At 45.3% G+C, this 22,536-nt stretch overlaps 3 protein-coding genes across 4 annotated transcripts; 1 reads left to right on the forward strand and 2 right to left on the reverse strand.

Annotated features, from left to right (window-relative positions):
• Nucleotides 1-3,146: 3,146 nt before the first annotated feature.
• LOC101767500 (RINT1-like protein MAG2) lies at nucleotides 3,147-7,562 on the reverse strand. 2 transcript variants are annotated; one of them, XM_004953855.3, is made up of 4 exons: nucleotides 7,169-7,562; nucleotides 6,975-7,079; nucleotides 5,285-5,382; nucleotides 3,147-5,203 (listed from the first exon to the last, which is right to left on the reverse strand). In XM_004953855.3, exons 1-4 carry the CDS (start codon nucleotides 7,455-7,457, stop codon nucleotides 3,332-3,334), a joined length of 2,364 nt encoding a protein of 787 aa, XP_004953912.1. In that variant the 5' UTR covers nucleotides 7,458-7,562; the 3' UTR covers nucleotides 3,147-3,331. The 2 variants fall into 2 exon arrangements, with proteins under 2 accessions (XP_004953912.1, XP_012698725.1); XM_012843271.2 differs by having other exon boundaries at nucleotides 5,285-5,396; nucleotides 7,169-7,183.
• A 300-nt stretch (nucleotides 7,563-7,862) lies between these two features.
• Nucleotides 7,863-13,758, forward strand: LOC101767902 (pumilio homolog 23). The gene is made up of 11 exons (XM_004953856.3): nucleotides 7,863-7,988; nucleotides 8,232-8,592; nucleotides 8,727-9,090; nucleotides 9,156-9,461; nucleotides 9,547-9,711; nucleotides 9,922-10,065; nucleotides 10,623-10,742; nucleotides 10,831-11,010; nucleotides 11,420-11,568; nucleotides 12,685-12,867; nucleotides 12,993-13,758. Exons 2-11 carry the CDS (start codon nucleotides 8,264-8,266, stop codon nucleotides 13,561-13,563), a joined length of 2,511 nt encoding a protein of 836 aa, XP_004953913.1. The 5' UTR covers nucleotides 7,863-7,988; nucleotides 8,232-8,263; the 3' UTR covers nucleotides 13,564-13,758.
• A 4,085-nt stretch (nucleotides 13,759-17,843) lies between these two features.
• Nucleotides 17,844-21,501, reverse strand: LOC101768582 (F-box/kelch-repeat protein At1g74510). The gene is made up of 2 exons (XM_004953858.4): nucleotides 21,020-21,501; nucleotides 17,844-19,547 (listed from the first exon to the last, which is right to left on the reverse strand). Exon 2 carries the CDS (start codon nucleotides 19,465-19,467, stop codon nucleotides 18,190-18,192), a length of 1,278 nt encoding a protein of 425 aa, XP_004953915.1. The 5' UTR covers nucleotides 19,468-19,547; nucleotides 21,020-21,501; the 3' UTR covers nucleotides 17,844-18,189.
• Between the last annotated feature and the right edge of the window lie 1,035 nt (nucleotides 21,502-22,536).

Below are 22,536 nucleotides of genomic sequence, written 5' to 3' on the forward strand. Positions count from 1 at the left end.
CGACTTGTAGCAGGCGACTTCAACTTAATCTACAGGGCCAAGACAAAAACAATAACAATCTGAACGGCAGCTCATGAGACGCTTCCGGGCTGCCATCAACTTCTGTGGTCTGAAAGAGATTCACCTACAAAGTAGGAAATTTACCTGGAGCAACGAAAGACGTAGACCAACTATGAGCTGCCTGGATCGATTCTTCTGTAACGAAAATTGGGATTTGACCTTCGACAATCACGTGCTACGTGCGCTCTTCTTCTCACATTCTGACCACTACCCCCTGCTCCTTGCGAGGCAAACGGGACCGTGCAGGCCGTCTTCTTTCAAATTTGAGAATTTTTGGACCCGTCTGTCACGATTCTAGGACATAGTCAAAGAGGCATGGAACAAACCTACGCAATACATAGAACCATATCATCGATTGAGCCACAAGCTCCGTGTCACAACCATAGCTCTACGCACATGTAGCACTTCCATCATCTCAAACGCTAGGATGAAATTCCTAATGTTATCCTGTGCCTCGACACGGCACAAGAAAAGCGTGAGTTGTCAAGCGCAGAATTCTTACTACGGGTGAAGCTAAAAAAAGAGGCTACTAGGTTTGGCGGTTGTTGAAAGAGCAAGAAAGAAACAGGCCTCACGCATCACAAACATCAAAGAGGGGGATGCCAACACAAATTTTTTCCACCTACGGGCAAACGATGGGCGCAGAAAAAATTTCATCGAACACCTACGAAAGGCACAGGGATGGACCGTCACACACCTTGACAAGCAAGAAGTAATCAGTAAGCATTTTCAGCCACGATGAGCCCCCCGATACAACGGGACTCGCGATGGGGGACTTACCCTTCCCAACGGCCGACCTGTCATCGCTGAGCCAGCCAATAACGGAGGCTGAGATCAAGCTGGCCATTGCCAAACTGCCGTTGGACAAGGCGCTAGGTCCAGATGGATTCACAAGCCAGTTTTTTAAATCATGTTGGGATACCATCAAGGGAGACATAGTGGCAGCGGTCAACTCCTTCGATCTACACTGTAATGACCTAAACCTCCTAAACATGGCCAACATCGACCTTCTCCCGAAAAAGGACAGCGTGGATAGCATCAAGGACTATAGGCCAAACAGCTTCATACACGCCTTCGCAAAAATAACCAGCAAAATCCTAGCACTGCGACTGTCACCTTTCCTGCACCAGCTAATCTCGCCAAGCCAAAGCACCTTCATCAAGGGACGCAGCATCCAGGACAACTTCTTATACGTCAGGAATATTACGAGACAATTCCACAGAAACAAGACACCAGCGCTACTCATAAAACTAGACATCTCAAAGGCTTTTAACTCAGTCCACCGGGACTACCTTATGAGCCTAATGCAATATCGAGGATTTCCGCAACGCTGGTGTAATTGGATCGCTGCTACACTTACCACATCCTCCTCCAAGGTGCTACTGAATGGTATCCCACTGGAGCCAATACAGCATGGCAGGGAGACCCCCTTTCGTCGATGCTCTTCATACTAGCTATTGACCCTCTCCACGGACAGCTCAACAAGGCAACGGATGCAGGACTTCTCAGCAAACTAGGGGGGCGGGCGGCACGCTTCCGAGTATCAATGTACGCCGATGACGCGGCCATATTCGTCAAATCAACAAGAATGGACGCGACAAACATGACACGGCTCCTGCAATTTTTCGGAGATGTAATAGGTCTGCGCACAAATCCGCAAAAGACAAGCGTGGCTCCGATCAGCTGCGGGAATTTGAACCTTGGTGATATCCTTGCCGACCTGCCGGTCGCTAGGACCGGATTCCCATGCGCTACCTAGGATTGCCACTGTCAACCAAAAGGCTTCGCAAGCTTGACTACCAGCCGTTGATTGACAAGGCTGCCGGCAAGCTTTCCGTTTGGAACGGCAGAAAACTCACTCAAGCAGGGTGGGTAAGCCTAACCAAATCCGTCCTGACGTCGCAGCCTATATACTTACTCACAGTCCTCAAACCAACAAACGAGACCCTAGAAGAAATCGACAAAATTGGGAAAAAGTTGTGGGTGACAGCAACCTCATAGGAGGGAAGTGCAAGGTCAATTGGATCCGATCCTGCTTACCGAAGCAGCACGAAGGCTTCAGAATCCTAAACCTTGGAAGATTCGCAAGAGCGCTGCGAGTGAGATGGCTATGGCAGGAATGGAAAACCCCAGAGAAGGCATGGGTGGGAACCAAAACTCCATGCGATTATGAGGATAGCCTACTCTTTGCCGCATGCACCACAATTGCACTTGGAGATGGCTCGAGGACAAGCTTCTGGCAATCCGGGTGGCTACAAGGCAGGCGGGCAAAGGACATCGCGCCCAACCTTTTCATAAGATCAAGAAATAAGAGAAGGAAAGTGGCTTATGCGTTGGCAAACAACAACTGGATACGCGACCTTGAAATTGGACGAGGCATAAACTTAACGCACCTACAAGAACTCACAACCTTGTGATGTTTGATACAAGATGTGGAACTGCGCCGAAACCAGGAGGATCAAATATACTGGAAGCTCACACCCCATGAAGAATACACAGCGGCATCAGCCTACAGAGCGCAACACTTGGACTGCATGCGTTAGACACCCCTAAACATAATTTGGAAGATCTGAGCACCCCCAACGTGCAAATTTTTCATGTGGCTGCTCCACAGAACCGAATTTGGACCTCTGACAGACTTGCTGGGAGAGGATGGCCAAACAATGGGCCCTGCCCACTATGCAAACAGTCCACGGAGTCTGCCTTTCACCTGATGGCAGAGTGTAGTAGATACACGAAGAGAATTTGGAGCTCCATGGCATATTGGACGTCCGAGCCAGGCCTACGCCCAATGGATTGGCGGCAAAGCACAAACACTGTCGAGTGGTGGACTGCTATCACCACAACGCCGCATGTATCACGAAAGGCAATCAGAAGCCTAAGTACTCCTCGTCAGCTGGGAAATATGGGACTCAATCCTCAAATCAAGTGTTTGTAGCGAAGATAAAGGAAGAGGGGGGAGTGTGGATAGTAGCTGGAGCGAAAAGCCTAGCAGAGCTAATATGTCGTGAGTAGTCGCTTTTTTATTATATTGCTGGGTAGCCAGCTTGTGCATCTCCTTCTATATCAATTAAATAGGCACAATCTCATGCCAAAAAAAATCATCTGTCTCCGTATATATTTTTTTAATAGGGTACCTTATTACACCAATCTACGAATAGATCAGTTGATGAGAAGGTACAAATCTGTATGAAGTAATACAGTGTAAACTCTTTTAAATTTGGTAATTCCTTTTTCACCGTTACAGACTCATGTTAGTTACGAACTACTATCATGCCTCATACACCCGATTTTTTATTATCCTCTCAGAGTCAGCAGCTGTCAGATGCCTAATACCATATTCCCTCAGCCAATTCTTATCTGTAAACACGCCATCTCTTAGCTGCTGCTCGTCAACCTTCAGTAACCTCAGTCCCTCGGACAGTCTTGGGAAGAAGCTTTCGGGCCTTAGACACCACGCTGAAAATACAGCAAATAAAACGCTCAGGTCGCCCTGAAGCCTTTCTACTCCACCATTGCTAATCTTTGTACCGCCTGTGAAAATGCCGGCGAAAAGCAGCTGGTCTACCCCACATGCAACACTTCTCCATACGGTCACAAAGTCAAGGGCATTTAGGCCACCTTCCAGTTTAGATAGCTGCCCTTGCATGTAGTCTAAAGATTCTATGAAGGCTCTGGATACAGCAGGCCCCTCTGATTTCTCCAGCCACTGCCTCTTGTTTTTCAGATAATCACGAGAACGTGAATCAAATGCACGCAAAAGGACAGTGGTAATCTTATCAACCCATTCCACTCTGAACTCTTTCAGATGATTTATCTCTTGCTGAAAGATACACCCACCCTCACCATTTACAGATAAATTTTCCATCTCAAGGAAGAAAACATCCTCACCCCATTCTGTCAATGTGGATTCGAAGTATCGAGCAGCATTGATGGAATGTGATACCTTGAGCAGAGCATTATCATCTGCCAGAGCAGTTAGCCCCTCTGCTTCTTGACACCTCCGGAGCATGTAACCATGGAATTCTGATATAATGGGTGAAGCAGACATCCTAATGAATCCTGCCTTAAGTGTAATGCTTGGGATAGGACGGGCACGATCAATCAGCAAAGACAAACTCTGCTGAACAGCAGTGGTGATTGCTGGAGACTTGTAATCATCTGATCCGTACTCAAGCATTGTTCCCTCAATCCTTGCACTCCAATTTTTCTCCGACTCCATTGCTGATTTCAGTTTATCAAGAGCCTCCTGTCTCTCAATCTCTGCCCACACTTCAAGCCAATCTGGTCGATCACAGAAGACAGAGAGGACTGAGATCCTCTGCCAATTGTCATCATCCTTTACCGTAAGTAGCAGTCCTGTACCTGAGATTAAATCTTGAGTTCGCTTGTCAAAAGATATCATCAGGTCAACAAGGCTGAGCCATGAGACTCTAGCTTGATACGGCGTGCAGCCTGTATCACTTGAGTTACTTTCTTGAAGAAGCTCGATCTGCTTAGGAAATATCTCTTTTGCCAAATATGTAGACAATGCAATGACAATTCCTGAAATCCACTCCTCTCTGCAACTATACCCAATAAGTTTGGCCATATCCACAAGGGGCTGCAGAATCTCATCCATCGAATCAACAAAATCTCTAATTATCTTATAAGCAAGAGCAAAAACAAATTCTGGCTTGTCATTCCATTTTGAGAAATGGTGTTGTGCTGCTGTAGATATTGGATTTACAAGCTCTTCAATTACCCATAATGGTTGACGTAGTTGATTGCCCACATTATGCCCTTTCAGTTGTCGAGCTTTTCTGCGTTTCTGCAGTTCCTGCAAGTTGCATAGTGAAAGAAAGCTCTCAGAATACTTGCTCTTAAGGTCACCAGCCATTGAAAACAATGGGTTCACAATCTCTGCTTGTTTCCCTGAATCAATACTTGAAAATTTTGAGCCAGAGAGTGAAGGAGGCCAGCCAAGGGATGACAGAAGAGCTCGATGATCAACAATGGCTTGTGGTCTTAATATAGCTAAAGATCGGTCCACTCTGTGATCCACAGCAGATAGAAGATGAGTCCATTGTGGTCTAGTCGCGGTTACCAAAGCTAAAAGGTCTTCTATGTTTTTAAGATATCCAATCGTGACATGATGTGTTTTCTGGGAAAAATATAGGCAATGCAAAAATTAGCAGTTGTCAAGATGACAGTCCCAAGAATGACAATATGACAAGATCCATACCTCTGAATTGTCTCTAACAGATTTAAGTTTTCCTGTAACAGAAGAAGAGACGGCATCTTCTACATCACCCACCAAACTGTCAAGCTTTAGAGCCATTTCTGTATAGGATAACCTACCGTTAACAACACACCAGTTGCAAAGTTAAAAATAAAGTACTATAGTAACTTAGTGAAAAATAAGAAGTAAGTCAAGAGAAGGGCATGGAAATATAGATAGCAGATTGTCATGATTGATAAACATCCAATACCTAGTGGAATACATGGAATATGTAGGAGTTTGGTTCGATTAGTTCAAATTATTAAATTAATTATCTTCATACAAGTCCAAGATTCTTCTTCTCCACAATTTCATGCCATTGTAATTGTATAATTAAATTAATACAATAGCTTATACCAATTATCTTTAAGGTTTAGTTGGAGCTAGCAAGAAAGAATGAACATGAGAGACAGAGACTGCAACAATTTCAGATTGTTTGTTTAGGATTAACATGCAATAAATAAGATGCTGAAACACACCCAAACAACTAAAAATCTACCAATTGTCAACAAACTCCGCACATGCTGTTTCAATATAGCTGGTCCAAAGCACTAATAAAGGACAAGGGTTGTCATTGGCTTGCCAAGCCAACATTTTTACCTAGCCACTATGATGGAGATAGAATCCAATTTGCTTTTGTTATTGCAATACCAGTTGCCAAAAGCGCAAAACGCGACATTCTTTTAGCAAACAGATAATACCGATGAACTCTGGGCATGACTATGAACTGCCAGTATGTCAAAATGTGAAATCAGTTCACAAAGTTTGCACGGTAGATTTTTCTTAACAAAAACCTACTGTGTAAAGTTTCCAATGTAAAATTCAATTTATCCAGTCCAACTGGCGTGGGCATTACCACACCAGAACATCCAATGCCCCACCCATAGAGAAAATAAGATAAGAAATGACCAGATACACAACAAGGGTAGTGTTGAAGATGTGAGATGTTAGGAGAAAAGAATGAATATTCTTGTTTCAATACTATTATTGGTGAAAACTCATTGATTATTGCAGTTGTACCCAGAATACCTAGAGAAGGACTACTAGCTAGTCATGAGTTGTGAATCTAGAAACCTGTTGCTAAGTGGACACCACAATGTAATGTCCCCCATCATTTCCAGTTTCTTACAAGAAGAAAGGCAAAATATATCCACATGTTCAAGTTAAGCCCCCATTTGGGAGCGACCAGATCCAGTGCCAATTGATTGAGTTAGCCCCAGGACACATATCCTCATCCTTCCAAGCTGTATCAGGCAAGATCTATACCCAACAAACCAAACAGCAACTTCTATCACCAACAGTCCAACACCAACCTGCTCCCACAATAGTCATAAGAGTGCACTGCTAAAAGTAATCCAGATCCACACTTGAACATCATATCAACATAAATTTCATAATTAAACATCTGTCAATTTCATCATCATGGATAAGTTCAGTTTCCTCTTATACACCTAACAAGGTTTAATCCACAGCTCATTGTTAAGCAAGCAGATATTGGACGGAACACATACTAGACTTGTCCATCATATGTTCATAGCACATACTCTAATGCCTAATGGCATATTACCTCAATGAGGAAAACTAGCAGCGTGGAGATAGTGATCCAAAATCTTGAGCATAGTAGGAATCTACTTTGCAGAACTACTATACTCACCGGCATACTCTCTGACCATCTCCACTCTCGCCACCTCGGAGGCTAGAGCAGGGAGTTGCTCAAACTGCATCTGCTCCGTTCCCACCTCCACCTCTTCTCCAGCCCCTAAAATCGCAGGATACCACGGAATTACAGAAGCAATCTACTTGGTACGCCCTCAATTTGAGAACCTCGTGAGTGTGTGTTGGAGATACCTGTGGAGATGGAGGCTTTGAGGGCACCAAGCCCGCCGCGAACGCCACGAAGGGCCGAACCAGCAGCCTCGCGGCAAGACGAATACGCAGCAGCAGCTTCGTATATGCGTACGGACAGGTCGGAGACTAAGGCTTCGAGCTCCGCGCAGCGCCCGCGGATCTCGGCCTCGACGTCGGCGGCCGTGGCGAGGTCGACCGCCGAGCGGAATCGGGCGTCGAGGAAGCACCGGACCCCTGGGTTGAAGTCTGGGAGGAGCGGGAGCGGAGGAGGTGGAGCTGTCGCTTCCATGGCGGAACGGATCACACCACGGCTTAGGGTTTGGATCAGGATTCAGGAGGAGTGTAGATGGGGGAACAGCTGACCTGGGGAAGAAGACGATCGGCAAGATGGTCTTTTACTGCTCTAATCGCTGCCGTTAATTTTAGCGGGTAACGGTTGATGCGAGTTTCGACAGGTTGGGCCTTTTGCTCGTGAAATAAAAAAAAACAAAGAGAAAAATATGGAGCTTGGGCCTAATGGATTATTTTTCGTATGGACCGACTGTGTGTGTGGGGTGTGTGGTGGGCCTAAATATTTTACATCTGTGGTGGATCCAGATAATATACGGGCCTTTTAGTCCATGGGCTGAGCTCCGCTGCCTTACGGCCCAGAGTGCGCGTTCCTCCTCCTTTCCTCCGCTGCTTTCATTTTCCTTTCTCCGCTCCACACCACTCTCGCCCTTTCTTTCCTGGCGGCGGCGAGTCGGCGACGACAGGGCGAGCGGCCACCCTTGGGCAGGTCTTCGTCGGGGGCGCTTCACCGCCGACGAACATCAGACAGGTATGCCCGCCTATTCCCTTTCCTTCCTGCTGTGCGAAATAAAACACCCAAAACCCTGATGTACGCTATTTGTATTCGCATCTGAGCATGTATTTACCTGCTAAACTTTTTTTTTTGGCAAAAGTTATCGAGTGTAGATGTGTATACCCATGTTCTATACCTGAGTGCTGTATGCGGCCCCTTTCGCTAGGGCTGTTGCTACTTTCAGAGTGCTGATTCTGCTTCGCATGTGTCTCGTTTCAGAATAATCAGTTGCTGTAAAGTGTTCATGAACAATGGTTTCTGTTGGGTCGAGGGCAATTAGACCCAAGGGCAGCAGACAAAACGGCTTGATAGGTGGAGATTCAGATGATAGCTCACACAAGAAGAGGGGAAGAAAGGATAAGAGCGAGAAGCCCCGGAAAGGGGGACATGGTTCGAGTAAAGGGCCTTCTGTAGGGAAACCTCAGCATGGGAAGGATAAGAAGCAGAGGAGCGATGATGGGAAGAAAGGGAAAGGGCGAGGGAAGGACCACCGTTCAGGAAGCTCTGCAGTGATGAATCCCAGGAATCAGGATAAACTGCCGTCCTCCAACACAACAAAGCCAGTACAAAATGTTCTTAGGTATGACTCCTTTGTCTGTTCTTGCTTTCTGAACTTACCTATTCCTTTTAATTTTAAAGATGGTGGCGTAATGTTTATGTATGAAGGTACTTAAGTGCTAAGAGGCATCTTTTCTGATGCTCAACAATTTGTAGGAAAAGAGTTGATCCTGAAACTGCAAAATACTTTATGGAGATCTCAAATCTCTTTGATAACAAGGAGATTGATTTGGATGAGCGCTCGACTATATGCGCTAATGCCTTGGAAGAAACAAGAGGGAAAGAGCTTGAACTCGCTACTGATGCTGTTATAAGCCACACCTTGCAGGTTCTTGTAGAAGGCTGTGAGTTGGAGCAGGTATGCACATTCCTCCGCAATTGCATTGGGTCTTTTCCGGTAATTGCTATGGATAAAAATGGGTCACATGTGGCGGAAGCGGCTCTCAAGTCACTTGCAACACATCTTGAAGATCAGGCCTCCAGGACCATGATAGAAGAGATACTGAATAAGATATGCAAGGTACTATTTTTTTATTGGCAATATATTTTCTTGCAATGGAACTCATATTTAAGTCGTCGATTCAGGTTATTGCTGCAGATGCTGCTAATGTGATGTCCAGCTGCTATGGATCACATGTTCTTCGCACCCTGCTTTGTCTTTGTAAGGGAGTTCCATTAGAGTCACTGCAAGACTTCCACACTACTAAGAGATCTGCTGTTCTAGCTGAGCGGTTGAGTTGTGGTACAAATCAATCTGGTGGACATGGTCCAAACAATTTTGAAAATGGTTTCTCAGACATTTTTAAGTCTTTTATCAGAGAAATGCTACATAATGCAAAAGCTGACATTGCAACTTTACGAATTGACAAGAATAGTAGCCTTGTTTTACAGGTTAGTGTTTACATTTCCACTGAATATTGTTCTGGATTTCGCTTACTGGGTCTCTATCTTAACATATCATTCTGCACTTCTGCAGACTGCACTGAAATTATCATGCGGTGATGATAATGAGTTGCGTCACATAATATCAATTCTTTTTGGTTATGATGAAGATGGTACTGTAGAGATGAGAGATTACAGTGAAAAAAAGGAGGAGATTGTTACATTACTTGAAGAAAGTGCTTATAGCCATCTCTTAGAGGTATTCTTTTGAGATTTTTCATATAGTTCTTGCATCCGCCTATACTGAAGACTTATTGAGTTATTGTCTGCATCATTCTTGTCTTTCTTGCCTTCTGTTTTATCTTTATTTGTGCGGAGTAACTTAAATAATTAGGGAGTGGTGGCAAAACCTGATCATGATGCGATTTGGTATGCAGAATAATACTCATTAGTTGATAATGCCTCGCAGGTGATTGTGGAGGTTGCCCCAGACGAATTGCGCAATGGTATGCTTTTAGGTACTCTTAAGAGTGCATTATTTCCAATCTCATCTCACCACTGTGGCAATTATGTGGTGCAAGCTTTGATATCATCAGCAAAAACCTCTGATCAGGTATACAGACTTGTGCAGCTAGTAATATAACCAAATGTTCTTTCAGCAAACTAATCTTCTGTACTGACATAAATGATCTATTCTCTATTCACATTGCACCGCGGCATCGAGTTTGTCTACAATTTGTAAATTATTACGTCATGTTGAAATATTGGAAGACATTGTAACGTATCTGCTTGCTTGGATAGCATGACTGGTTAATATTAGATCTTGACTGTTGATACTGAACATGCAACATGCACCGTTCAAGCATGCATCTGGTTCTAACATGCATTATCGCATTCGCTCATTGTGTACAAGTTCGTGTCTGAGCATATCCTTTTTTGCAATAATCTGTTCTAGAATTTCTTGATTGTAACTTCTGTACTACTCATCTTGGAGGGGATAGATAACTTATTTATGTGCATGTCATTGTGTGTGCTGAATTTATGTATTGATTAGATTTGTGGTTTAAATAATTTCTTTTGACTTGTTTACATTTCTTGTTCCTATTGGATATTATTTTCCAATCTGATATTTTCTTTATCTCATTTTTATAATACCTTTTTTTCTCTCAGATGAGCCAAATATGGGAGGAACTTGGTTCAAAAATTAAGGAATTGCTCGAGCTAGGTAAAACAGGAGTTGTAGCTTCCATCTTAGCGGCATGCCAGCGGCTTGAAACTTATCGCCTTGAGGTCTTCATTTATGAACTTTTGGTTTCTGCATCATTATTTGAGACAGGTTCTCACTAAATATGTCTGATTTCTCTGTTATGAACTGCAGAGTTCTCAAGCTCTTTCTGCGGCATTAAGTTCAGATTCTGAGTCTCCTGATAGCATTGTTGCGCATATGCTGTTTCTTGAGAACTACCTACGAGAGAGATCTTATTGGAAATGGCCTCTTGGTGCAAAGATGAGTGTTTTGGGTTGCTTGATGCTGCAATCAATTTTTCAATACCCACATGTATGTTGAAAAGTTGTTGCGTTCTTTTTTAAACCCCATTCCTCACCACTTCACTGCCACATGGCAGCAATAAATCTATAGTTTATAGTGACTGCTGCTGACTGCTCATTGTTTTTCCTATTTTCAAATTGTTTTTTTGGGCTCATTTGCTAGTTCAGTTTTTTTACCCCTAGCTTTGGCATATATGTTGCTGTAATATTGTCATCTTTCAATCACTTTGACCATCTCTCTGACCTTGTGTAGTCGGTACTTTATTTCTTGAACAATTATATAGCAATACAGATCTAGTAGTCTATTATCTTTTGGCTCTTATCCCTCTGACATCTTAACCAAATTGCTATCATATTTTCCCTAAAATTATTGCAAGACCTAGATGGCTAAAACCTTACTCCTGCATTCCTTTGCGCAGCAATATATTCGACCTTATGTTGCAAGCTTGCTGGCTATGGAGGATGATCAGATCCTCCAAATTTCTAAGGACTCGGGAGGTAGCCGTGTTCTTGAGGCTTTTCTAGGTTCAAGTGCCACTGCAAAGCGAAAATTTAAAGTATTTGGAAAGTAAGCCTCAACATCCCCTAATTTATTCAGAGACCATTTTTTGATTTTTCTAAAGTGTGTTCAGATATCGTGATCATTGATCAACTTCATATGATTTGTTTATGCATTGCATAACATAACATATATGCATTTTTTTTTAAAAAAACTTGACCACGGGAGGAGACTCCCTCCGGGCTTTGTTCTAAGAAGGTGCCATGCTTCGAACCCTGGTCGGGACGGGAAACATATATGCATATTTCATTAGTTAAGTAAATGTTTAAGGTGCATGAATAGTGCTATAATATTTCCTTTTCTCTTTTGAGCAGCAATCATCATGTAGGGACAGTAATAAAACTACAAAAGGTTGGTTGAATGCTTTGTTCAAGAAGACTAGGATAAGAAAAGAATAAGAAAGTTATTTCGTAAAACTCAAATGTGCTCTATAGAAATTACTTATAGCTTATGCCTCGCAAAACTCAAAATCTCATCATTAGAGTCGCTAAATATCAGTTTTAGGCAAATATTGTTTTCATTGAATGCTATCATAACCTGATAAAAACTTTAAAGCTGTGCTGCTTGAACGCATCCGAACTCACATTTGAAAAAATTTGACTAATAAAAATCTTTTATACACATGGCCAGTAGCTTTTTTTGTCTGTGCATTTTCTGTACGAACTGCCATGAATGGAGGTCTGCAACAGTATAGTACAGTGGGGAAGATGCGTAGGCTGCATTAGGGTGTGACCACCAAAGCCTTCATCAATTAGGTTAACGTGGAACTTTAAATTGGCTACATATAGGGCTGGCAGAAATGGACTTTAGATTGGCTACATGCCTACATATAAAAAGGTTGGTGTGCAGACCTGCAATCTTCTTAATGGTGTGCAATTATTTGTGCTGTGTTAGATAATTGGTACTGTTACTTAACATTTGCGTGGAGTCCATGTTTGCTATTTATTAAGCTAAAGTACCTTGGCATCTGACTACAGTGAATTATTTCATTTATTTAAGTCCGTTTTACTGCTTATGAACAGCTGTTTTTGGCACTGGCAGTGTGTTGAATGAAAAGCCAGACTTTGCTTATTGTGATGTTTTCTAGACTAGTCTTCTTGTTGACCAGTATGTATTATGTGGCAGGTTGCAAGGTCATTATGGAGAGATTGCTATGAACCCTTCTGGCTCATTCTTAGTAGAGAAGTGCTTTACTGCCAGTAACTTTTCTCACAAGGAGGCTATAGTGGCAGAGCTGCTGGCTGCGCAATCTGAACTATCTAAAACAAGACACGGGTTCCACTTGCTAAAGAAGCTTGATGTTGATAGGTAATCAAATAACCAATGTCCTCTAATGTATTTTGTCAAATATTCTATGCTATCAGTGCAATATATATAAAAAATTATCTGGTCCGTTGATCATGCTAACCAATGTTGTGTCCTTTTCATCACAGATATGCTAGGCGACCTGAGCAGTGGAGGGCTAGTCAAACTTCAAAAGAAACAACTCTCAGACAATTTGAGGTGGAATTTGGTTCTAATAGTAAATCTGTTGCGCAAACTTTCGAAGAAAAGTTCCTTTCTCAAAGTCCCTCAAAGAAACGTAAGCAGGGGAAGTCTGACAAAATTACTGAGGATGCCAGCTACAACAAACCAGATTTCTCTCAGACAGGAAACAGTAAGAGGCCAAAATCTGCCAAGTCAACTTCTGAGAAAGAATTTAGCAGCAAGAAACTTGCAAGGGAAGGCACCAGCATGGCATTCTTGAAGGATTCTGGCAAGAGGAAATCACCAGGTTTCCTCTCAGATAAGCCAAGCCTGAAGAAACAAAAACATCAATGGCCCACTTCTGGTAAACCAGACGGCAAGAGGTTTGGTCAAGGTAGTAGTTCTAGCATGCCGTTTGTCAAGAACACTGGCAAACCGAAACGGTCCATCGCGGAGCTTGCTGATCTGGCTGGTAAGGAGAAGCTGACTGCGGCCGAGGTCCGCAAATTGCTGAAGCCCGAAATGTCAAAGAGCTAATCCCTCCCAGTCCCAGACTGTGTAGGCAGCAATTTTGTTTGTCATTTCCCCCCATGTATTGCAAGCCATGAGGCTTAATATACCTGGTCGAACCTTGTAACACGTGAGAATGTGAGATGGTTTGCCTCGGTAAAATGAGTTCTTATACGGTGTCTCGAGACCGGTTTCTTTTGTTACAGGAAGGTTTGTTTGATACGTTAGTGCACTGAACCTACAGAACGTGTACAAAGGTGCTAGTCAAGATTTTCCTGTTACTTGTATTGGCCTCCTTTCTCTCTCGCGCTAGGCTTAGCTGAGTTCATAATTTCATATAGCTGAGTTTTCGGCCTTGTTTGGGCCAGGCCTTAAGGCGTTGTTGGGCTACTGGCCTGCTGCGGTTTGTGGGGTTTTAGGTTTGTGCCTGAGCTCGTTTAGTTCGTCAGCCAGCTCGTTTTCTTAGCGAGCTGAAACGCTAGCTCGACTCTCTTTTTTTCCAAAGAAAAGGCAACGAGTTAACAAGTCACGAGTTTAGTTCATACTATGATAGATGAAGAGTAAAGTGCATGGTCGGTTCTTCAACTTGTCCGCCTGTGTCATTAAGCTCCCCATACTTTCAAAATGCATATCTAGCTCTCTAAACTTGGGTTCGGGTGTCATTAGGTCATATACTCTCAGAATGCATATCTAGCTTCCTAAATTTGACTTCGGATGTCATCTAGGTCCATATTTCTCTAGAAGCATTGTGATCTCAATTGAATTGATAAAAATTTATTTTTACACAGATATAATTTAATTATAATCAAATAAAGTGAATTTCAGCTCAACGTGTGTGGAGACTATTGATGTGCTGAATCCATAAAGATTGATGATATTTTACTTCGAAGGCAATATCTTAACTTGCTAGGTGCGCATAATAGGCGTGCTCTATTATTCTTTGAAATGATCAAATTTGAATAACTCGTAGTTGAACTTACTAAACTAAAATCGGTGATTTATAAGATAAATGATAGGATGAATATTGGGAGAAGCTGAAGGGGCAATAAAACAAGTCAGGAAATGTGTCAATGAAAGTAATAGCTTGTATAGAATTTGATCTTATCATGTTCTATTAATAGGATTACACTGCATTTGAAAAGTTTAGGGACCTATATGACACCCGAAGCTAAGATTAGAGAGTAAGATCTGCATTTTGAGATTATAAGAACCTAAATGACACCCGAGCTCAAATTTAGGGAGCTAGATATGCATTTTAAGAGTACGGTGACCTAAGTGACACAGGCGAATTCATCAATAAACTTTTTTTTGGAACCGACATTGTCAGTGCCTCTAACTGTTCCATGTGGTGTATCAGCTTTTCGTGTGACAAGTGACATGGCATGCGCATGCTCACGCGCTAAATCGTGTGGCATGGTACGTGACAGATGAACATGAGCAGTAGTACAGTAAAAATCGACTCTTCGATTTGTTACCAAGGCAATCGCGAAAATACGGAACGAAGCGATTGCAGACGTGAGAGCTGCTAAGAACTTCGTTGCCAAATACTAGTAGCAGACATCAAAAAGTAGAAACAGAACTGGAAGAAAAAAATGTACAGAAACAGAATTACACTCCCGTTGAATCCGTCGAATTTGCAGTACGAATATCCCGGTTTCCGAGTGACGCAGCAAAAGACAAGCCGAGTATCCACCCAGGACAGCAGCAGCAAGAGCAGGCAGCAATGCAGCATGCATGGGAAAAGGAACAACCGAACGAGGCCGAGAACCACCTCGCTGGCTACGCGGTTGCGGCAGGGGGGCAATCAGGATGGGAGCCTGCGACCCCTGCGCGTGCCCACGCGCTCTGCCACTGCCAGGCTGCCGCTGCCCCCGCCCCGCCCCGCCCCGCCCCACGCACCCCGAAAAGGCTCCTACGTGTAGGTGAACGTACGCGAACCGCGAGCGCATCAGTCACGCACACATGCGCCCGCCCGCATGCATCCGCGGAGAAGGACGGGGGCGTGGTCCAGGTGCAGATCAGATCACCCGAGACGAAGACACGAGGCCGCGGCGCGCCCGAGAAGAGCCGAGTCCACTCCGACCCGTTCGACGCCGGGGACCGGCCGGCAAGAGGCCGGGACCGCGTCAAGCTGGCCTTGCAGTCGGCTCGCTCGCGTGTCGCGTCGCGTCCCTCGGCGCGGCAGCAGCAGCAGCACCCCGCTGGGCAGGAAGGAGACGGCCAAATCCGCCGAGGAGGAGGCCGCATGGGCGTACGACCTCTCCCGTGTCCCGTCGTTTCCTAACCTTGGCGCGGGGGGGCGGCGTTAGGGCGCACGGGCGCGGCGGGGGCAGGATACAGCCGGAGGACCAGGCGCCGGAGACAGAGAGAGAGAGTGGCACCAACGGCAAAGCGCCGGCACGCCAGGCGCAGGTGAAAATGGCGCGGGTAGCCGTGCGGTGCGATACAGCCATAGAGGGCTACAGGCACACGAGTATACGACCTCCATGCCGCTCGCCCCGGCCGGTCACATTGCGTTCGCGCAGAAACTCTGCTACCCTTCACATGCCGCATGCACAGGGCACGTACGTCACTAGTACGTCTAGTCGTGTTCTGCCTGAGTACAGCACGAAACACTTGGGGGTGTTTGGATACGAGGTGTTAAACTTTAACAGTGTCACATCGGATGTTCGGATGCTAATTAGGAGAACTAAACATGAGCTAATTATAAAACTAATTGCAGAACCCTGTGCTAATTTGCGAGACGAATCTATTAAACCTAATTAATCCATCATTAGCAAATGGTTACTGTAGCACCACATTATCAAATCATGAACTAATTAGGTTTAATAGATTCGTCTCGCGAATTACACTCCATCTGTGCATTTAGTTTTGTAATTAACCTATGTTTAATACTTCTAATTAGCATCCAAACATCTGATGTGACAGGTGTTAAATTTTAACACCTTATTGCCAAACAGCCCTTTAAGACTTGACTAGTTGAGAGCAGGAGCTCAACTGCTCGAGCCTCGAGGCCTCGATTGTCCCAGGGCCATGCAGTTCCAGGTGTTTGCACACGCCTGCGCCCTGCTGGCTGCAGCCCTGCGAAACGTACGCCCCGCGGATAACCGTATCTTTCCCGTCGCATCGCTGCAGTACAGGCATGGAGATGACGGGAGTATCTTCCCGACGTCCGCAGGATACGATTACGTCGCTGCCACCGTACGCTTTGTGGTGCGCGCCACTCCACTCGTGCTCGCAACGGGACCAAGCCTCAAGTGGGCAGCGCAGGCAAGGACGACGAGGCAGCAGCAGGCCACCTGCCTGGCTGCCCACGGGCACTGCGCCAAGCACCGTACCGCACGGCTCTGCATGGACTGTAAAAGTTAAAAAAAAGAGAACGCTGCTGCGAGCTGGGTCCAATCATCCGTGACTTGCGTCACCGATCTCACTGCGCCCCTGGCTTCCATTTTCGTGAATCTGGGTGGATAGAAACGGAAACTGGCCAGCGACAGGCCTGCAGCCTGGGGATGATGGTTTTGGACTCTCGTCATCAAGGCAGGAGTGCGGGACGCCAGGAAGTTGTTGCCCAGTGATCATACAGAGGTCAGTCAGGTCATGATGCAACAACCACAGCAGCGCCAGGATTGATTCCAAGACATTGAATTGGACGCGAGGATGATGATCCGGACCGGAGTGCTATTGCCAAACAGAAAAATGCTCGATGAGCAGAAATGATTGCCTAGAGACAGCGCAATAATTAGAACCGACCAAGGCAGATCTATTCTATTGCAGATTCAGTTGCGTTGATAGAGTGCGTATTTTAGGTTTGGATTATCTTTTCCCAATCTTGTAGGATGATTTTCTAGCCAAATATCCTATTATTAATAATGGATGCATAAAAATTTTAAAAACAGAGCACATTCAGCAGATTTTCATAGATATGCCGCAAACTGATGGGTACAAACAAACAAACCGATCAACTAATTATAGGCACGACTCGACAAAAAAACATGGCCTCCCAATGTCCACGACGCAGAGCACGAACCAGACAGTGATCTACTGATTAGCTCCGCAGTTGTCGCCATCTTGATATAATAAAATGGCCACCTGCCTAACACTAGATAATAATATCTCATAGGCTAAGCAACAAAGGTAGCCTATTACTCGAAAGAAAGTGGAAGGACTTTAGCACCAACCGTTTCAAAGGATTTAAAGGCACACTACACATATGAACAGGTCGGTGCTCCCATTCATGTTGGGAAGTGTACAGATGAACATTTTAATTATTCATGTTGTTCTTGCAAAAGAGACATTTGCACGACAGAACCATAACGGCGGCACAATTCAGAACATGATACAATCATATAGATGCACGGTTATCTCAAGTACAGTTTGTCACCTATATGCATCCATCTCAGAGAACTCATTTCAACAGAGTATATGGAGCAAGGTACAAAACCTCGACTGCAAATCAAATGTGCTGAAAACAGAAACCAATGGGTGACTATTAACGAGTACATGGAACTGACTACTCTATTGAACCTTGAGTAAAATCTGAAATGTCAAAAAGAATGCAGAGATTACCCATCAGGTAGAATCAGTGCTTTATGCCATATCATAAAACCAATATCACAATCTTTCTTGTCGACGGTATGTTTGAGAGAGCACAGATCAGCACCCCATGACAGCACAGTTATAAACAAAGTTACCAGAAGGTTTGCTTCCGATCATGTTCCATTGCAATGGCCCTTCCCTTGGGATCCAAGAATGGAGTTCAATCATCCCACCACCCAACACTCTTGGTCCACCGATAACCAAAAGCCGCTCTCCACAGCCCCGGAATGCAATACCCCAGCCATTCACAGCTTCAGGTCGCTCTGGTAACTCACCCAATGTTGTCCATGAGTTATCCCTTTTATTGTACTTTCTTACTAGCTTCCCTGCGTACTGTGCTGCGTATAACTCATTTTCGACTACGGCGACAAGTGGAGGAGCACCACTTGCACCATTGAGCCCCTCGGACATGTTATCTATCACCCTCCAGGTACCTCTATCTAAATCATACTCTTCTCCACAGGTAAGCACTTCGGTGTTACTGGCCATTCCACCAATTACGTAAAACTTGCCATCCATAAAGACACCAGAACACATTCGCCTAGCTTTATTCATGCTTGGAAGTGTAATCCATCTCTTGGTTTCGGAGTTATACAGCTCAGCAGAGCGAAGCACCCGTCCATCAGCATCCATGCCACCTGCTATAATTGCTTTCTCTCCGAAACTAGCTGATCCAAACAAACATCTTGGGGCATTCATCTCAACACCCCGCGACCATGAATTGGTCAGAATGCTATAGCTCAGAATAATATGTGAAAGAATCTCCTTTCCAAACACCAGAAGTTCAGTGCCCACAGCAAGTGACTCCTTGTCAGAGCACATGAAACATTCGTTATGGGGCATCCTTGGAAGCGTCATCCACCGTGAACGGTAGGGGTCATACGCCTCCCACTCCTGCACATTGCAGGAGAAGTAGACCCAGTGTTCTGAAATCCCTAGCTGTCGACGTTCCTTGTACAGATCACCATTGCGGACAAGTGACCGGAAGCTCCGGTTGAGTGATGCAATAGAACCATAATCGGAACGAGAGCAACGAGCAAGGCAGTTGATAGAGTTATCCCGGCCAATGGAACTTATCAGGGTGCTTGAATCTGAATCACCCTGATCGGTACTGCCTTGACTATCCAGTGGCTCACCCTTCTGGTTCTCAGCGGACTTGGTCCGTTTAGTCAACGCTGCCACTGCAGCAACGTCGTGCTCAATAGACAGGGTCCCAGGTGGGCGCTTACTCCTCGTGATCTCGAGGAGGTGGTAAGTCATGTAAGCTAGTCTGGATTCCTGCTCACAGGAGCTTGGCAGAGACCTCGATATCAGGCAAGATTGACCCTCCAACATTCCATCAGAAACTGCAGCAGTTGATCAATAGAAAGAGAACCTATACACAAGAATACAGCCCCTCTGTACACATCCTAAATCTGCAAGAGATCAAAAAGGCAAACATGTCACAAGGAATTGCAGTGAAGCAATACAACTATTTGAGCTAAACAAGTCACTTAAATTTGCAAGAGATTACAAGCATCAGTTAGCTTAATCAATTTTGATGATTACATTTGAGGGGAAAGCTCAATCAAATGTCATTAAATCAGTAAATGGTAACACCACTATCAACTCGGCAAAGATCTCTTTGAACCAAAAGCAAAACCCTCGCAGCCAATCACTGTCCAAAGGGGGTGGCTAGGACATACTCTGAACTACTTTCCTACCAAAGCCTCCAAGAGTAGTATACTCGTATTAACAGAAAACTACAGTACTAAATTCAGTTTCAACAGTTCTCTGAAAAGTTCAAAAAATAACCTAATAGAAACAAAGAAAATTATATGTTTGGGTGACAAATAATGTATTATGTGGGCAAGTCTCATGTAGCTAAACTAAAAAGATGGTATTCCAAGTTGGTCCTTAATCCATCCCATCTCATATGGGAAATACTAGGCCTGATATTATGGTCTACCTTCTTGTGCTAGTAACTATTCTACAATCCTTAACTCATCCCATCTCAGAACGTACATCCAGTAGTTTATATAATGAAAACAAAAGGGTGCCAATATCTTCACGGCCCAATTCTTGACCCTCTTCCGCTCGTTACTTTATCAGCCTAATTTGGCTTATTGGTAATTAAGTGGCGATATTCCATTTTGCTACGACCAAAGCATAATACAAAAGTATCTTCCTGGACGGTAACCTTCATTGCAGACAAAGAAACTTCTGTGGCGGACTTTGGGACATGAGGAGTCAGTAAAAACTGTGAAATTTCCTTGGGAAAATAAACTGCACCCGCGCCTTGGACCAAAGTTCCATGGCGTCAACTGAGATCGATTTTAGGCGCGCTGGAGAGGCCAGAGGAGAGACAAACAGAACTGAACCAGAACTATGGATGGATGCTCCACTGTGAAGCAAGCAAATCTAATACTGATGAAGAATAAAGAAGAGATTTGGATTTGATTGCTCACGTCAGATAAAAGATCTCTCGGAACAAAACCCCACTCCAGGAAAAATTCCTCCAAGCAAGCTAGGGGTCCTTAACAAGAAAGAAACCTATCCAAGTCCGGATGGATCTCCACACCACGCCGTCCAATACCAATTAAGGGAGGGAAAGGAGGCGCTGGCAGCAGCACCAATCACAACGAGAGGGTAGACCTCTCAAGGTAGCTGGCGTGCTTCGGTGGACGGATGCTGGACGCGGATTCGGCCGCGCGGACACCGGCGATGCAGAGGACGACGAGTGAACGGTTATCGAGCCAGATTTGCTACATGCCGGTTTCGCAAAATTAGGAACAGAGCACTCAGCATCTTGATTTGGTTGATAAAGTTTAGTACCATCTCCTGAATTTGCCCCCATTCCCTTATCACCCATTTTTTCCCCTGCAGGTTAGCCAGCAACCGCACGCACCTCAAGGCTCAAGTCATGTCAGTCCGCGCGGCGACAAGGCGCGCCGCCCTCGCCTCGTTCCCTCACCGCCGCCGGCATGGGCCGCCGACACGGCGCCACTAGCGGGCAGCGACGCCGGGCGAGAACACCCCGACGACGAAGGCCCACCGGACACGCAGCCGGCGAGGTCACCGCGACCAACCGCCCGGAGCTGCTCGCCGGCGGGCGCCGCGGGCACTCCGGCGGGATCGGGGTGGTGCGCGCCGAGGAGAGGCCGGGGGCTGAGGCGAGAAGGCGGCGGCGGCGGCGCAGGCGCAGTTATGTGGGACGCGACGAGGAGGGGGAGGGAGAGCGCAGAGCAGGGAGCCCCAGCCGGAGCAGCAGGCGCAGCAGGAGGAGGCGGAGGCGGAGATGGGGGCGCAGTAATGCGGGGGAGGTGGAGTTTATGGGGGAACGGGGAACGGCAAAGCCAAGCCCACATGAACGGCGGGCGGGGGGGCGGGCGCTTGCCGTTGCGTTTTGACGCGGCGGCTCACGTTGTTTCCTCCGCTTCGTTTCGCTTGGACGGTCAGCCACGCACATTTTACATGGAAACTTTTCTCCGCCGCTGGCATCGCATCGCACCTCCCCCCAATTAACGCATCTATCCATCCATCTAATCAATCTGCTGCTGATAGAGAAAAAGCATCATCCAACTCCTTTAACAACTGATTAATAAAAGGAACTGAGAGAAACTCGCAGCTGAAATTTAATTGTTTGTAATTAATAAAAATGCTGCCGCTGTGTGCGTCCGGCGGCCGGGTCGCCATCACGTGGACGCGGGTAATCACAGGGGCGGGCATTGATTTATTCAATTTCGGCTTTGACGTTGCCCTCCGGTTCGCGAGTGTCCACTTCGGATTTGACCTCGCCTTGTTTCTCGTGCTGTAATTCTGTAAACCGGCTTGCGCCGCGCTGTAGGTTTGCCTCATCAATCATCATACAGGATGCGGCTTCTTGTATCGATATGGGATCGGTGACTGTTAACCTTGGTGGTATCAATTTTGACGCGTACATGGGCCAATGCAAATAATACACATGCTGATTCGTTGTAAGTAATCTTGGTAAGCACGCTTTGCCGTGATCACATCTCTAGTTGTTCGGTGAATACTAGGTCATCGTTAATTTGGAATCCGTACGCAAGAGTTAGAGTTTCGTAATCGTTTGATAAGAGAGTAAGAGTCCTCTGTAAGCCATATCGTTGTTTCCTGTAAAACCCGGTACGATCTAGAATGGAGTGACATGTGTGCTGTGAAGAAAGAATCGGCTTAGCAATTAGCGAAGGGACGGACATAGCGCTAGATCAAGTAGTGCGTGCTCGAACGGTCGTTGGTACTGTAGTTGGATCAAACACGATGTACTTACGGTCGGCATCCTTCTTTAATTTGCATCTTCTATCCCTCTTTTCTTCCCTCTCCTTTTTTTCTCCTTGGAACACCCGCAACGCCGTTGCTTGGATTCGTTTTTTTCTTCTTCTTTTTGGTGGTGAAGAAGAAGGT

The sequence above is a fragment of the Setaria italica genome, chromosome I, assembly GCF_000263155.2.
Source record: "Setaria italica strain Yugu1 chromosome I, Setaria_italica_v2.0, whole genome shotgun sequence".
NCBI lineage: Eukaryota > Viridiplantae > Streptophyta > Magnoliopsida > Poales > Poaceae > Setaria > Setaria italica.